We start from the raw sequence: 18418 nt of genomic DNA, 5'->3' as shown, positions 1-18418 counted from the left end.
TTTAATAAGGCATATAGTTAGGGTTGGAACAGGTGACCCTGAGTTTGCTGCCATAGGTGTAGGGTGCTGGGGGATTCCCATGATGCATTGAGTCTTTCTTCTTCAGTCACCATTTTCACCCACTATGTGTTTATACACCTCTCTGCATTTAATCAATAGTTATTAATAATCTCTGGCTCTCTTCCACAGCATGTCTTTGTCCTGTCTCGTCCACTCAGCCCCAACCGCTCACCGAAGATGGCCGCCCCTATATGAGCCCGATTCTGGTGCAGGTTTCTTCCTGCTGGCTCGCAGAGGGGTCATCTGATTGTTGGGCTTTTCTCTATTTTCTGTATTATTGTAGGGTCTTTACCTTACAATATAAAGTACCTTGAGATAACGGTTGTTGTGATTTGGCACCATTTAAATAAAACTGAATTAAATTGAAGTAAACACTCAGTCTTACAGGAACTCCTTTTAAACCACTGCAGATGAAGCGTCTGAGAATAAGAAACAACTACAAGCATTCTAAGATAAATGGATGAGAGCAAGTTGGTACAAATACAGAGAGGCTGAGAAAAGAGGATGCATTAAAAAAGAACCAAAACTAACACGTGTGTCGTTTCTGACCTGTGGTAAATGGTGTCGATCATTTCACACCACGCTCTGGCCCTGTCCACTGCACAGCCATCAGAGTCTGTACACTGTGCAGTAAGAGAGACATTTTTATAATGAGCAAGACAAACATGCTTTAACAAATGCTTTTGTTATTAGAACACCAATACATGCACAAATGTCAAATGGAATAAACACAAATACCAGATTAAATAAAAATAAATAATCAGGGCACATTACAGCAATGGCCAGAGTTAACCACTCACAAACATAAACTGAAAAAATGATACTCACACAGTCCACCAGCATTTTGCCCAGCTCTTTTGCTCCTACAAAGGTCTTGGCCAGCTCCAGTGGGTTGGAGGGTCGGAACACATCCACAGAGCTCACCACCACCTGAGGAGGTTTACCTGGAGACACACAGGAGCACATGTACAAAATGATAAAGGGGAGGGGGACTTCAATTAGAGACACTGAACTCAAGCTAGTTATTCACAATGTGCAATATGCAAATTACTGTTTGTTTGGGGTTTTTTGTTATCATTTACACAAACTGTCGAGTTGTCAGATAGCGTCTAAATATAGATTAAATGCCAAGACAACTGATATATACACCCACTGGCCACTTAATTAAGTACACCTGTTCAACTGCATGTTAACACAAATATCTAAATCAGTCAATCACATGGCAGCAATTCAGTGCATTTAGACATGATCAAGATGAACTGCTGAAAATCAAACTGAGGATCAGAATGAGGAAGAAACTTTATTTAAGTGACACAGATGTTGGTGCCAGACAGGCTGCTGAGTATTTCAGAAGCTGTTGATCTGCTGGGATTTTCCCACACAACCGTCTCTAAGGTTTACAAGAGAATGGTCAACTAAGTATCAACTAAGGTAACTAAGAGCATCTCTGAACATAAAACATGTCAAACACATGGGATAAAGCAGCAGAAGACCACAACAGGTGTCCTTCTATCAGTTAAGAACAGCACACTGAGGCTACATGTCACCAAAAACTGACAACAGAAGATTAGAAAAACAGTACCTGGTCTGATAAGTTTCAATTTCTGCTGCAACATTTAGAGTGTTGGGTCAAAATCTGGCATGAAAAACACAAACGTCTGCACTGCTACTGGTGGTGTAATGGTGTAGAGGATACTTTCCTGGCACTCTTGGGCCCCTTAGTGCTAAATGAAATCATTTAAACACCACAGTTACCTGACTATTGTTGCTATGTCTATATTGTATGCCTATGTGGTCCTTTATGATCCCACTGTACCAATCTTTTGAAGGCTGTGTCCAGCAGGACAATGTGCCATGTCTGGTTCCTTGAACATGACATCATTTATGTGGATCCAACCAATCTGCAGCAACTCTGTGATATCACGTCAATATGGACCCAAATCTCTGAGGAATCATTTCAGCACCTTGTTGAATTTGTGCCACACAGAATTAGGGCAGGTCTAAAAGCAAAACAGAGCCCAACCCAGTACTAGCGATATGTACCTAATAAAGTGGCCAGTGTGCGTATATATCAGTTTTCTTTGCATTAATGTATATTAAAGACACAGAAGAAGAGATATCACTCACATAATTTAACAATTTGACACAAAGTTACTTGGCTCACCTGTTCCAAGAGAGACCACTATACCCAGCTTCTTTGTGTCCTTCTCACGGCCCTAAGAGAGACACGTGCAGAGAAGAAGTCATGAACAAATCCATGTGGCTTAACGTCCATTAAGTGCATAAAGGAAGGAAAGTGAATAGAGTTCCAGTTGCTTACCTCTGCTTTTAAGGCCTTATTGTACTGATGGACTTCTGTCATGGCATCTAGTGTCGGGTTATTGGCCAGCAGCCCTCCATCCAGAAAGCACCCCATTGGTCGGAAGTAGGTGGGAGCAGCGCCGCTGGAGCGAGCAGCTCGCCATACAAGTTGTTCTGATATGAACACAAGGATATAAGTAAGACAGTAATGTATAGTCAATGCAATTACACTGCTTTGAGTTCATAATTATCACTTCCTGTCTGTCTAAAATCTGTTTTGTTTTATTTTTATTTTTCACGACTTTCCAGGACTTGGTCCTGTACGCATACACACACCTTCATCTGTCACCTTCCTTATCTTTCTGGGTGGCTCTTCTGTGTATCGTACTATCAACACATCCTCATCCTCCCGGCCTGTAACAACAACATGACTGGGACTCAAACAGCAGAGGACACGACTCCTTCATGAACAGCACACACAGTCTCAGTTTCAGTGTTGTGTTCATGCACAGGCGTAGTTTTCAGGTTTTATTGCCTCAGTGAAGTGAAAGTACATAACCCTCACATTAAAATATGAGTGCTGAAAATTCCTTTGGTGCCATCCAGTGGTATGTTCACTATCCCATTTAATACATTTGACACTTGAGGGCTGGTGCTGCAGCCCAACAAACACAGGTGATATCTGATGTACCTTGTGGGATGGTGAGAGGCTTGAATGTGGCAGTGGTGGTGTATGGGGCCTCTCTGGAGACGGATGGAGGGTCATAGTTCCTGAATATATGAAGCTCGCCTGGATGTCTGTCTGCCAGAACACTGGTCACCATTACCCTGTAAAGAAAGAAAGAAGGGAAAAGTCATGATGTCATAGTAAACTTCTGCCTGTTCTCCTTAAACACCTGAAAATTTGAACAGCATCATTTCAACCAAATTACAAAAATATTTTTAAAAATCTGGCTCCTGATGTATTATTTTAGAGTTTACAGAGCCATGCTACACATATCTAAGCCAGTCAGTACTTCTTTTTTAATTCTCAGGAAGTAAAAAATTAGGTGATCAGGATAAAACCAGCTCAAAGTTTCAAAAACTGACCAATCACAGCAAAAGAGTGGGATATTTAAAGCTTTTATATGACACTGTTAGCACCAGCAGAAACTAGGGCGACTAAATTCTTAGTTGACTAAATAACGAAAATCTTTGGGCTAATTGATTAGTATAAAACCTAAGAAACACTGAGGTCTGAAGTTAAATCTGAGGACTGTTTACTAGATAATTGTCAAAAACTGGCATTTGAAACCACTAATCACAAAAAACCCACTAAAAATAAACTGATGTTAAATATGATATGAAAATTTCTACAATAGATCTTCACATATTATAAAAATGCAGCAAATTAACAAAAAAAAAAAAAATGACTACAAAGTGTGGTGCATTGTGCCGTGAATAATCAACAATGCATACTGTTCTACACTTCATGACTTCATGACATCTCACCAAAAGATAGAATCTAAAAAACAATTAAAAAAACCAAAACAATAAATCATGGATCCATCCACTTTATTCAACCTGTTTGTGAGGAAAGAAGCCAAAGCAGAAAACCCCAGACCTCCTCTCCACTATGGAGGACCACAAGAGCCACGCGCATCGAAATAAACAACTCTGTGCTTAAATAATCAATTGTAGAATCAATTCTGCATTTGTAAATTCATTTTTGAATTCCAATTTAATAACCTTCATTTCAAAAACCTTTTTCAAATTGCACTTTAATAAAGTGACAGGTTTATTTGACAGGTCAAAAATTTATGAATGAATTATAATAAAACTTTGTAGGAGTGCTTTTCTATAGCAATATAAAAGCTGCAACGCCATCTTGTGGCAGATGGCTGCATAACATTTAGAACGCAACAATTTGTCGTTTTCTCCGTAAGCGTGACAGGTCGAAAAGTTATGAATGAATTATAGTAAAACTATGTAGGAGTGTAGAGTGGGTTCATGTTAATAATCCATTTGGCTTATATCCACTAAGGTGTTCAAGGCCAACCTAATGATTTATTAGTCGAAAATAGACAAATAGCCTTATAACTTAAAAACTGTGATTCTTACAAGTGTGCCATGTAACACATCAACATATATAAAGTATCGTAAAGATTTAAAAAATAATGTCACATATGACCTCTGACCTCTCCTTCAATGTAAAACTGAAGGTTAAAGTGATAATAATGCTATTTAGAGCTATTTAAAACTGTCTTTTGCTGCCATTGTTAGTATTGACAACATATAGTTATATAGGGAATGGTATATGGGGATTGTAAATATCATGTTACTGTTGATCTTTGACGTCTTCTTCAAGGTCAGATAGGTTCAAACTTTCATAAAATGTCATTTTTAAAAAAAATGGTGTTTAAAATTCTGCTGCCTTTGTTTGTATTGGCATTAATTAGTAAATGATGCTGCTATATGGGGATTCTAAATATCACTTTATAGTTAGCATTTAAACATCATGTCACATTTGACCTCTGACCTCACTTTTACGTATCGCATCTGCCTTTGTTTCACTTTGACTCCAAAACGTGTGCTGGCTTTAAAGAAAGTATTATAACGATAAAGAATGAGCTGCTAGTTGGTTAGAAATAAACTGTGTTATAATATTATATAATAAGCTCAAGTTATTTCAGTTATTTACAAATCAATACCTATTATCTATTACTTACTTGTACACAATGTTTATACAGAACATACAATACTTTTCGCTTAAAAGTAAATACTGCCCAGATGACGAGCAGCTTGGGCAGAGGTCTGCAATTCTTTTGAATTTTAGCTTTTTTTTCTTTTCTTTTTTTCCTACCTATTATCACATTCAGACATCTACCTGGGGAACTTTATGTCAGTCATCTTGGTGTTTTCTCCAAACTCTGTTTTGAGGAAGTCCTCTAGCGGTGCTGATTCATAGGGTCTTGATCCTTTGAACACCTGCTCCTTCATCCTAAAGTACAGGCAGCGCAGGTACTCCATGGATTTACCTACACATAGAAGAAGTGTCATTGTTGTTCTGATGCTATGTGATGAAAACCCTGAGCACTGGAAAAGAGAACACAGACACACCGTGGATTATAGCCAGAGCCAGGATGCCTCCCGTGCTCGTGCCAGCTACCCAGTCAAAGAGCTCTCTGGTGGGTCTGCCCGCCTCTTTCTCCAGAGCGATCAGCATCTGGATCAGCACCAGGCCTTTAATACCGCCACCATCAAGACACAGCACGCTTCCATTACATGTGTAATGACAATGACAAAGTTTAATCCTAATCCTATATCACAGAGGAAAGTACATTGTACTCAACAATATTTATCTGACTTTTTAAGCTTTTGGAAGCTTTACAGGTTTTTCTACTGCTCTTAGTTTGATATAGAATTATTTTTCAGGCACATATACATGATTAATTGGACTGTAGACTGAACTGCCCAACAGCACACATGTAGAGTTGTTAAAGTTAGGAAAACTTTACACACCTACATCTATAAAATGCTACTTCTGCTAAAAGTAAAAACAGGTGAGGCTGTTTTAATGTAACAATAACTGAAAAATGAAGACAGACCATCATTTTTATGTTTTCATGCTTTCTGTTGTTATAACATAAAGTTAAAATACTTTGATCATTTAAAAGAACAGGATCTAGGAAGAGATGTGTGACGGTGTAGTGTGGTTTAGTTTACCACAGTAAAATTGTAAATCTATTTCTGTAACATAATTTTTAAACATTTTAACTCAACTCAACTTTTTTTCCTTCAATCTGATTGTCTCCACTTTTCAGACAACTAAAGAAGACATTAAAAAGATGCTGAGAAAGAACGCCATCCTTTCTCGAATTCAAAATATTCTCAAACCTACAGAAGACCTGGAGAAACAAATCTGTGATCAGATTTTCATTGGTCACTCAGAATCCAGGTGCAGTGGACCGAGGGTGGCTGGTTAGAACTTGACAGCCTTTAGGGAAACACCCAGGGACAGCCTGCATCGACTTAATGAACGGGAATTCAGCCCAGCATCTTCACTGAGCTCTGATGGAAGTTCAATAACACCTCGAGAGTCACACTCCCGAGGAGCTCAGGGCTATCCTAATCAGTAGCCTAAAGCCCAACATGTTAGCTACTAATAATATCTTTGTATTGTTTTTGTTCGGACCGATGTTCACAGGCTTGCTCCTGTTTGTTGTTGTGAAAAATAATTTAAGCATCGAAACGAAACCGATTTCCTGAGATTGAAAGAAAGAAAGTTCAAACCTTTGCAAAGGGATCAACAGGGTTTGTACCAGCATTGACAAAAAGGCTAAATTATAGCAGCTCCTGTAGGTTCGTCGCGTGGATGCAGTCTTGTCTAATCAGTGGTTGGGAGTGAAATTCTCACCATCATGTAGGCACCAGTTTGGTAATGAAGTGTGTCATGGCCTTGAGCAAAGCTTACAGTTAGAGTGTATGAAGACTGAAAAACAACTACAACTTTGTACAAGAAAGTTACAAACACATATCAATAGTACACAGAGGTCAGAGGAGGTGAAACACACATTTTCCATCACATTTGTCATTCCCCTTCATCAAGACCAGGTATTTAAGGAGCGGCTGTGGCAGCAGTTCTCTTCCTGATCATTGTCTCCTCTACAGCATTAACTCATGCACGCATCCCTGTGCTGATTATCACTTTGTGAGTCTGACACAGAAAGCTAATAAGTTATTTTGTCCTGACTTAATGCCCCTTAAAACTCACCTATTTCAGACTTACAGTTTAATACAATATAGCAAATCTCCAACTGGACAGTGTTAAATAAACTGCTGATCATGTGTGTTTGTAGGTCCTCAGTCATCCAGGTCATGGTTGTCTAAGAAGCTTGGAAAGTGACTTCACTTCTATAAGGTTCTGGATGATGTTTAACTTCTGACCCAAGAAGCTTCTTCAATTGATGCGCTTGATGTTCCACCTCTGCACAGTTGTGTTTGATGACAATGCAGTGCAGATCTCTCAAACATACAACAGAGGGCGCTATGTACATTCACTGAAGTGTAGAAAAATACAAGTGGAGGAGGAAACAAACAGCAGCATCAAGAGAGAAAACTGAAGTGTTCAAAGCAAGTTACTTTAGTCTCTTATTGTAATAATAAACAACATCTAAACATCACGTTGATGCTTCATGTTTGAGTTCGGTGTCCTTTTACTGCTCAGTTGGAAAATATTGATGCAATTTAAAAGAAGAGGAGAAGAGGAATTTCTCTGTACTACTTCAAAAGGAATGTGAAAGCACTGCCTCATATGGAAAATTAATCATGATGAAATCCTGAAACAAATAGTGTTTATGAGCTTTGTGAATATAAAGAGTTTAGTTTTCACTTTGGTCTTAGAAGTATAAAAATGCAGGACTGAAGACAAGATGGAAATGACGTGTTATGAGATATAAAATACATATGTCACTGTGTACTATAATTTTATTTTGTTTATTTTTTGTTTTTGTAGGTTTTTTGTTTTGGGGTATTTTTTTTTGAAAGCACTGCTTTTAGTTTGAAAATTGGATTCAATGTTTAGAGTTCGGACAAAACAATGGACGGTTTCAAGAAATGTATTTTATCAACAAAACTTATTTTGATGGTTAGTGTATTTATTTTAATGCCCTCAGTGCAGTGATTAAAAAAAAGTTCATCTGACACCAATGAGCCAACAGCCTCCATGTAAACGTTTCCACCCTCAACAATCAGCTCAGATTTATAAAGTTTATCATGTTCAGGCCCTGCAGCTGATTGGTGGCATGTCTGATCAGAAAGCCTTTCTGCATCTTCACAGTGTGAGTCTGAGAGTTTCTGAACAACAGGATGAGCTGCTACACACCTGACACCACATTCAAACACACACAAGCTGCAAATCTAACACAATATTTTAGACCAAAGAAAAAAGGTCACAATTTGCAGTTAACATGAAGATATTGCAGAGCAGAAACAACACAGCACACAAGTTTCATGTAGAGATGATTGTTTATTCTGAATGTTATTTTCATTCAGTTATTTTCCATTACTTTTTTGGATTAATTTTCTGGTTTATCCATTTCATGTAAGGACAGACTTTTACAGTAACAACTGGTCCAGTACAGACACGTTTACCAGTGCTCTTGATTACACCATAAATCATGTTGTTGTATATCACTCCACCACCAGAATCACCCTGAGAGAGAAAAACATAGTTTGTGTTTAAGTTTGTTCCAAAATATCTAAAACATACACACATGATATACAGTAATGTTAGCAGTCAACTTACCTCACATACATCTACATTAGGTTCTTCCAGACACAGCCTGTTGTTATACGGCACATCTGAATCACATCGAGAGTTTCTGGTAAGCTTACAGTCAACAACATGCATGTTTGCACACTGGAGATGAGGTGGTTGGCCAGGGACTAGAGAAAAAAAAAAGAACAAAAGTCATTCATAACCTTTCAAAAACTAAAATCTTGAGGAGAATGATGTTTTGTCTTTTTTCTGGATGTTTCCAAATGATTTTTAAACAAGGAATCTGCCATACAGTATATCTACTATAGAATTAAAAAACAACAACTTTGTTTATATTAAAGTATTCAAATAAAACGTAAATGTAACTGTAAAACAGACACAGAAACCAAAATAAAGTCTAGCATAAACTGTGAAATAATTCATCAAAACATTTTCTTACGTGTGTGGCCGGTCGCATTTACCATATACCCACCAAGTCCTGCAACCTGAACGACGTCTCCTCTAGAAACAGACCAATAAATAATAATCAATTAATTTCAGGTCCATCCATGTGTTTTAAAGACCAAATAAGTTAATAAATCTCAAAATTTCGACTTTATTCTCAAAATGATCTATACTATATTTTTTCCTGGTCACCAAGTCGCTTCCACACAACTTTACTAAGAATCTTATAAACATGTTTGATTCACAAAGAAAATTCTGACACTTTCTGCTGCATTAACAACACACTGTCATTTACCTGCTACTGCCTCATGGCTTGGCTCCATTTGTATGGGCTCAAATTGTGGTCATAAATACTTTGCACTTGTAAATCAAATGTGTAGTTGTGAACTGAGTTTTGTAACCTTATAAACCAAAATATCTGAAAATGTTATGTTTGTGCATCTATAGATGAGAATTTTTGTGTGTGTAAAAAAGATTTACAAAAGATACAATTTTTTTGTCAAGGTCTGCTTATAATACAAGAATGAACAAATTGAGAGCTGTTTTTTTACAGTCTTGGGATTTGGTCATCTTGATAAGCAAACAGTTCTCAAGCAATGCAGAATCCTCTCAGCCACAGACTGTCAGCATTAGTCAGACAGAGCAAATTAGTATGATCGCAAAAATGGGTTGACGTCAGCAGAAACCCAGCAAACATCTACTCAAAATGGAAAAATACACTCAAAATAAAAGTTGAAGAGATGTTGCAGATCTTGCTACGATGTTGCTTTGAGTTATGTCTTTATGTCTAATGTGTTAAGTTGTGTTAAGCATATTAGATGGTGTTTAAAAAAACAAAACAAAGATACATGTGGTTACAGAGGCTCTTAACCTTCCTGCGGTTTTATTTTAAGCGTTCAAGTTGTTGCCTTCCCATCAACTCAAAGCGGGCTGGCCATTCTGATATCTGGCACTGACGAGGCATTTTCATCCAGAAAACTGCCACTCACTGGATATTTTACTTTTTCATCCCACTTTCTATATACCCTAGAGATGGTTGTGTGTGTGTGTGTGTGTGTGTGTGTGTGTGTGTGTGTGCTCACTGAGTTGACCTGGTACATCAAGTTTGGATTTCCCCAGTTGTCGGTAAAAATAAAAGATTTGAACTCAAAAGAGTTTGAGTTCATGCACACTGGAGAAAAAACATCTAAATTCTCTTTATCACAATCATTTGTATAAAACATGGCTATTTTACTGATCTATGTTTATTATTAAAGAGGAAGGAAAGAAGAAGAGGAAGCCTGAGCCCAGGTTCTGTCCATTTTCATAACAAGTGACAGCACAGACATCTGAGCTTTTTCGTCATAAAGATTGTGATGTGAAGCATCAGCAGGTAAAGTGTCGTTAAAGTGTCACTTCAATAATGCTGCTGGGAGAAAGAAGTGCTGACACGTACTAGTTTTGAATAGAAGGCTTAAAACACAAACACTCTAATATTGGGTGTTGCTTTTACGCTTAAAGAATATAATAAGTTCTAAGACAATTCATTTGACTTCTCACTGTCCAAGTTGTGTTGTGGTATTTACTTTATCATGAATGTATGCTACTTTGTTCTAGCGACTGTAAACTTTTTTTGTATTCATGAAATAAACTAGACTTTCACAGTCTGCATCTTCCACAGTTTTCATGCTTTTGTTCACTCCAAATTTGACACAAACCCACAGACAACCAGAGTTAACTAACTATGTGGAGCAAACACAGACACTGTAATAGCTGATTTTTCTAATAAACACAATCAGGTTAACATTAAGGTTTAACACTGAAGGAGATTTGTTCCATAGTCACAGTTATACTTGTATTTCCTTTACTTACATCCAACACTACTATGTTCTATTTCAATCCAGCTGCTGGCAGTTTATCCATTGTTGTTTTGGACAAATAAGCTTAAAGCTAAACCTTCATGTTTCTGATGGGACATTTTGTTAAACCATTGCTCAACTTATGTCTGCATGAGAGCAGATAATTATGATGTACTTGTAAAAAGACTTGATAAGCAGGTCACAGCTGAATCAAGGGGTAATAAAAATAAGACCACGCGGTCTCAGCGTGACTACACATGCAGTGGGTTATTGCACACATTTGAAACACTCATTGTGTAACTCAGGATGGACCCCTTATAAAGGAGACAGAGAGGTTCTGTTGTTCATTCAAGTAAAACCTGGTGAAAGCGTAATTCTAAGACTCTGGTCGTTGCTTAAGTGTATAGATAAAAATTCTTTCATACATTCTTTTCTTAATAAATTAGTATAATCGCCAAATCGATCATTTCATATTTATCTCCTGAAACAATCTACATTCACTTTTTTATCCCTAGAAATGTGTTTCCAGAGTCCAGGTTTAGTGACTTCCTGTCCACCATCACATTAGCTGAGTAGCTGTCAAATTTGAGGGGAGCAGAGAAGATCAGACACCAGTCAGCAGGTCAGAGGCCATCTCTCATTTCACAAATCAATCACTTGATTTATAAATGGAACAAACACACCATCAGACCAGGTAATGACCCATTATGAGACAACAGCCATCTGAGAGGAGATGTTCTGTATCACAAAACATGGGAATCAAACAAACTCTAGGCATTCTGAAATATATAAAGCTCAACAAAAAAACACAACCATATCAGATCCTGATGTAAGTCATTTTGTTGCTGTTTTTAAAAGTCATTTAAAAAGAGGTCTAGAAAAAGTGTCCAGTAAGAGATTCTACTATTTATGCAGCACTGCCCCCGTGTGGCCACAAAGACACTCAACAGCTTCATTTCTCAGCCTGTTGCCTTCTTTTTCCTTCATGATGTAAACAGTGAATGAACCGAAAGAAGTCAATCCATAAACTGTTAAACTGATAAAACAGTCCTGATGACTATGTAACAAGTTGTAGTTGACTAGAGGTCGTTTTGGTATACAATTTAAAAGCCATTTTCTTTTATAAATACACCATACACTTTGTTCTCCACCATTTCTTTTCCTCAAGTCCTTAATGGACAGTGGAGGAACACTACATCTAGCTGCTGTTTAACATTTATCCAGGCGCCCCCACACTGTACCTCTACAGAAACCAAGGGAGAGAGACGGACACACAAAGAGAGGGAGATGGAGAAAATTTAACACAAACTTTTATTTCCACTTGAATCTTGATCTCAAAATAGAAAAAGTTTGATCACAAAATAATTACAAGAGCACAAATAAAAACCAAAGACAAATGAAATAAAAAGGCAAGGCCCTGGGACTGAACACAGCACACCTTTAAAACAACATGATGACCAATGTTTGACCTTTCACCTCTAGCATAGTTTTCTCTGGATTTCAATCTGGCCACCCCTGAAATGACATTTATCAGTGTATGTACAGCATCCATTTTTGGCTTAGACAGTCTGACACAGACCGTCTCCATGGCAACCTCCGAGACTCTTCTTTTCCTAAAAAAAAAAGTCTCTATATGACCACCAACAAACCTGTTACACCATATTTTTTCACCAGCTCACCTTTGCTGAAGATGCTTTCTCATACAAATCTAAACATCTTTTGAGAAAGTCCACATCACTCTGATCTGTACTGAAAACAGAAAAACAAGGACAACACCAGCAGAGGCCTCCAAGATAAACCTGGCAACATAAATCTAGATAACTTTGCTTATTTATCTTTTAAAACATTTAACAAAGATTACATTTCTAACAAATATACCAATATAAATATATATTCCAGAAACAGGACATTCCAGTTAGATCCTCTCCGAACTGGGCAGCTCAGCCCATCATCCACTTTTACAAAACAGAAAGCCGCCTGATACAACAGCCCCAAAAGTGACAAAAATCCACCTCCAAAAAGCAAAACTTCTCATAATGGAAAAACAAAAAGATCGTCAATCCTATCAAACACTTTCTCTTAATCTAAAGAAATTATTCCAACATCAAACTGTACAATTTACAAATAACTACCAAGTCTCTCATGAGAAACACTCTTGTTCACATTAGAGCTGTGTGGTACACAGTACGACTGATCTCTGTGAGTGATTCATTTCACAAAGTGTTTCAGCCTGGTGGCCAGTACTTTTGAAGGAAGTTAGTAATCTGTGCATAACAGAGTCATGGGTCTCCAGGTCTACGCAGAGACAAATCTCTGTTTTTAAGGGAGAAGAGAGAGCCCCACATGATGACTCGATGCCAGTAACAGTCCTTTACAGAAGTCTGCAGGCAGCCCACCCTGTGCAGGAGCCAGCTGACCAGCAGCAGCACTAATCTCCTCCAAAGAAAAGTTAGCATCCAGGACAGCTCTGTCCTCAGAGCTCAGCTGAGGAAGCCCCTGCAGCAGCTTCTCCACACAAGCTTTATTACTTTACTCCATCCCTAACATGGTGGTGTAAAAGTCCACGGCATACTGACCTGCTCTGCATCCAGGAAAAACCACTAACACCACATAAACTACACTAACAACACCATACACAATTACACTAAATCATCAGCCTCACAACACACCACACATAAAAAAAACACAACTTTCAGCCAGACAAACCACACAGTCCACCAAACCTCCATCATTCACCAGAGAGAGGGAGAGATATAAAAAGAGAGAGTTTAGTGGATGTGTGTTTGTGAGTGTGATACACACAATTTATGAATATAATCTCCAATAAAGGTTATGTAGCTGATGAAAAGTGGGTTAGATTAAATGTCTACATTTCTTGTGCATGAAGTAAACTATAATATTTATATGTAAAATTCCACACCTACACCTGTGCGCCCTCACACTGCAGCACATTTTACTCCCCGGTTGCAGAAACCGTTCTATATTTTGTCACAGCTGCAAAAGAAGCTCCACTCAAAGAAACTCAAAGATGATGGAGAGGAAGAGATTTCAGAACATGAGGCCTTTTGCCAGACAGCAGACAGGAAGGTGGGGAGAGAGTGAAGCGGTATGGCACACAGGAAATGGTCGAGGGCAGACTCAAACCCAAGCTCCTGCAGTGGGAACTCTAACCTTTAGTACATGTGTCCCCACTCAGCCAGGTGAGATATAGCAGAACCATCAATTCAGAGTCTGACAGTAAGGGTGAAGACGAGCCTGACTGTTGGTCTGCTCCAAAACAAGCCCATAAGCAAGCTTTGAAATATTATGTTACAAAATTGTGAAACTGGGACATGAAATTTGATTTGAAAATGAAATTCATCCTGATCAGGAGCTGTTATGATCTAAATGGTGTTCTAGATCCAGTAAGCAAAAAGGAAGAGCTGCAATATGTGTGCTTTTTCATTAGTGAATAAATAATAAAAAGCTATAGTGCAGACTACAGCGCCATCCAGTTGGTGTTCGCTCTCTCTGCGGTAGAGTATCACTTCCTGTTCCAACACATAGTGGTGTTTTTGTGTAGCTTATCTGCGTAGCAGTTTAACTAAAAACGTAGAGATAACTTCTTATTTCATAGTGTAATCTTCCTACTAGAACAACACATGGCCAAAGGGAAGTGACTATTTTGCAATGGACGCTTTGTGTTTACATCTTTTTGTAGAATCTGTTTACACATTCAAAATAAAGAGAGAGAACTTTGTTTGTTTGTTTTTTGTTTCTTTTAACTGTCTTCGTAGTCTGAGTATACGTAAACTCGGGCCACATGCTTCAGGAATCCTTCCACAAGCTTTCTGCAATAGTTTGCTGGAATCTCGGCCCACTCCTCTTGACAGAACTGGTGTAACTGCCTCAGGTTTGTAGGTCTTCTTGCTCACACTTGCTTTTTCCGTCCCACCCACAATTTTTCTACAGGACTGAGATCAGGACTTTGTGATGGCCACTCCAAAACTTTGATTTATTATCCTTAAGCCACTTTGTAACTAATTTGGAGGTATGCTTGGGGTCATTGTCCATTTGGAAGACCCATTTGCGCCCAAGCTTCAGCTTCCTGGTTGATGTCTTCAGATACTCCACATAAATTTCTTTTCTCATGATGCCATCTATTCTGTGAGGTGCACCAGTCCCTTCTGCAACAGAACGGCCCCACAACATGAAGCTGCCACCCCCATACTTCACAGTTGGGATGGTGTTCTGAGGCTTCATAGCGTCCTCCTTTTTCCTCCAAATATATTGTTTATCATTATAGCCGAACATTTTTGTTTCATCAGACCACAGGACATGTCTCCAGAGATTAAGAGGAACCTTTTAGCTCATGATAGTACAGGACTCATTTTACAGTGGATAGTGACACTGTGTTACCAGTTTCAGCCAGCATCTTTATAAGGTCTCCTCCCTGAGCGGTATGATGGTTGTACATTCCCATAGTTTTTATACTTCCCACATAGCAGACAGACCTGGCCCGGATCTGGTGTCACGCTGGCACTGCTGGCTGACTTCTGGCATGGTAAATGACATGTAATCCAGATGTGGGCCAGGCCTGGTGTAGATGGCACTGTCTATGTGATGGCATGCCACATCTGGCCCGATTGTGGTTTGGTTTATGTGGCCCAGGCTCAAAGAAAACAGGTCTGGCCCGGATCCGGCATCAAGCTGGCACTTCTGACTGACTGGTGTCGTGGCAGGTTGTATATCAACCAGATGTGGGCCAGGTCTGGCAATGATGGCACTATTTGTGTTCCTATTTTCTTATTTCAGTTTGAAAACTCAAATGCTATGTTGCAATACTATACTGCTATGGTAGCCAACTTTTCAAATGCAGGTTTGACAAGTTTGAGAGTGTGCACTTTATCCAAAACCTAGTGAGAGTTTACTCATGTTTACCACCGGGTGGCTGTAGCTCAGGAGGTAGAGCAGCTCACCGGTTGATCGAAAGGTTAGTGGTTTGATCCCTGGCTCCTCCAGTCTGCATGAGAGAGGTCAAGGTGTATGAATGTAGTTAGGATGCACTCAGTTAGGTAAAAGTGTGTGAATGTGGCATGTATAATGCACTTTGGGTAATCGGGACAGTAGAAAAGCGCTGTATAAAATTTTGTCATGTTACTTCTGCAATATTATGTTCCGCCACATGTTGTTATTACATGGCTCGATTAAGGTACACATTAGGCTGACATCTGAGGCCAGAGCTGAAACTGTTCTGGGCCAGCACAGGGCCAGCAGTGTGTCTGCAACTGGCCTTGTGCTGGCTATGAGAAGCTTAAACTTAGTTTCAGAATAATTAAATCTGAAATTTGTTTTATTGTAAGGTTATTAAAGTTTCAAATTGTGTGACAAATAAATATAAACTTTAATTCTGAAAATATTTAAATATTATCAAATAACACCAGCTACAATATTGGATAATGTGTGTTTGTTCAGCAGAACAGTGTCCAGTATGTTGGCTGATATACTTTATTTACATGATATACTTTGTTTATATCCAACTCATGTCAGCTGTGGTTTGTGAGCCAAGATGTCGGCGGTGTGCATGGCTCACCGTCCACGGCTGTCAGATCCACTTTATCTCTTTTTTTTACTGGAAAGCACTTTCGTCAACCATGTTGCTTTTAAAGTGCTCTGTAAATAAAGTTGGATTGGATTTTAAGATAAAGGTTGAGCTGATTGTAACGTATTACAAGGAGTGTTTTTAGTTATTATTTTTTAAATAAACATACAGTGTTTATATTACATGCTGTACTAGAAATAAGCTCAAGGACGATAAAAGGTCATGTGATTTAGTTACATTCAACTTGTATGCAGTAAAATTAAAAATAAGTTACCACAAGTTGTTTTTTAATTTGGTAAATAATTGATAAAATGTTAAAAGTACTGGTTGTGTTTGACCTCATCACCAGGAGGAGTTGGAAATACTTCAGTTTCCCTCAGGTGGCCTTTTGCTGGTTGGATTGCCACTACAGTCTGTAAACTGTAGAGGTAATTTTGTGAGCTCATTGGATGAACAGTTTCTGAAATACTCAGACCCATCTGGCACCAACAACCACGCGTTCTCTTTCCCCCATTCTGATACTTGGTTTGACCTTCAGCAGGTCATCATGAACATGTCTGTATGCTTAAATACTTTAATTTGCTGACGTCTGATTGGTTCACTAGATATTTGTGTTTAACGAGCAGGTGAACAGGTGTACCTGGCAAAGTGTGTGTAACCCTCAGTGTTACTGACATGTTCCACACTGACACACAAAAATACTCTGTGCCCCACACTGTTTTACTAAGCATGTCTAATCACTGTAGACATTACATGTACCTTCTTGAAGGAGAGGTCAAAGGTCAGTTACCTTTATAGGTTCCTCCTATATGTTAAGACATATACACAGCACAGTTGTAGGAATCAAAGTTTGTAGGTTCTAAGACTTTTTGTCAATTTTCCACCCATAAATCATAAAGTTGACCTTGAAGACCACAAGTTTTAATGGATTGTTAACATGACCCCACTCTACAGCCCTACAACATTTTAACATGAGTTATTTAAGACTTTCAAACTATCCTGTTGACAGAAAAAGATTAACGAGCGCCAAAAAAAAGAAACAAAGTTGAATTATTTCTGATTAGAAGCTGTACAGTCCGGACTGACTTTAACAAATGTGCTATAGGCTCACCTGGAAAATAGTGAGCTTTACAAGACTGATTTTGTTCCAAAGGCTTGCACAGACCTCAACCAATCCTAAGGCTAATTAGCACGGCTAGAATTTTAAAAACATTTGTTAAATGTTGTCATTGCTAACATATACCTGTTTTAGAGCATGGTGAGTAGCGAGAATGCAAAGTTATTGTTACCTCTAAAAAGACAAATGTGAAGATGTGATATTAGCATGAGCTATATACTATCTCCAAAAGTTAATTCTGTTCATCTGGACTTAACGTTTTGTGGGGAAAACGTTTCGTCACTCATCCAATTGACTTCTTCAGTCTCAGCTGACTGCAGGTTTCCCCAATCTTATAAACAGTGCATGTACATGGTTACCTGCCCCCTTGCAAAACTTTGCTAGACCCGTCTCTGCACAGCTATCAGCTGTCGGCTACCTAAAAAAGGATCCTGATGTTATTTGTCTCTCAGAAACAGTTCATAACTTCTCTTCAACTCATCCATGTTACCTAAAAGGTAAACCTGTTTCTCCACCACCTGTTCAGCTCTGATGATTCAGTAAGGACATCTCTTGGTTTCATCTTCATGTTTCCCTCTCACCACATATCCAAACCGATATCATGACCAGCAGCTGTTACAACTGTGGCTCCAGCAAACATCAGCTGATACTAGAAAGTAAATAAATTCTAACAACAGCTGATCAAGCTTTAACGTGCTGCTGCTGTTTAGCGCGACATCCGCTGGTTTCTGGCTCGAAATGATCGATAAACAAACAAGAGCGAAAAGCCGATCAGCTGATCATTGATCAGTTTCATCATTTAACCTCTTAAGCCCCAA

General features: G+C 38.6%; 1 protein-coding gene across 1 annotated transcript; it reads right to left on the bottom strand.

Annotated features, from left to right (window-relative positions):
• Positions 1-378: 378 nt before the first annotated feature.
• On the bottom strand, positions 379-6683 carry LOC109199928 (85/88 kDa calcium-independent phospholipase A2-like). The gene is made up of 8 exons (XM_019355272.2): positions 6634-6683; positions 5461-5615; positions 5228-5378; positions 3053-3189; positions 2381-2535; positions 2225-2276; positions 889-1004; positions 379-683 (listed from the first exon to the last, which is right to left on the bottom strand). The coding sequence occupies exons 1-8, from the start codon at positions 6666-6668 to the stop codon at positions 570-572; spliced, it is 915 nt and encodes a 304-aa protein (XP_019210817.1). The 5' UTR covers positions 6669-6683; the 3' UTR covers positions 379-569.
• Positions 6684-18418: the final 11735 nt, after the last annotated feature.

The sequence above is a fragment of the Oreochromis niloticus genome, unplaced genomic scaffold (assembly GCF_001858045.2).
Source record: "Oreochromis niloticus isolate F11D_XX unplaced genomic scaffold, O_niloticus_UMD_NMBU tig00007914_pilon, whole genome shotgun sequence".
In the NCBI taxonomy this organism is placed as follows: domain Eukaryota; kingdom Metazoa; phylum Chordata; class Actinopteri; order Cichliformes; family Cichlidae; genus Oreochromis; species Oreochromis niloticus.
This window is presented reverse-complemented; position numbering and strand designations above follow the sequence as displayed.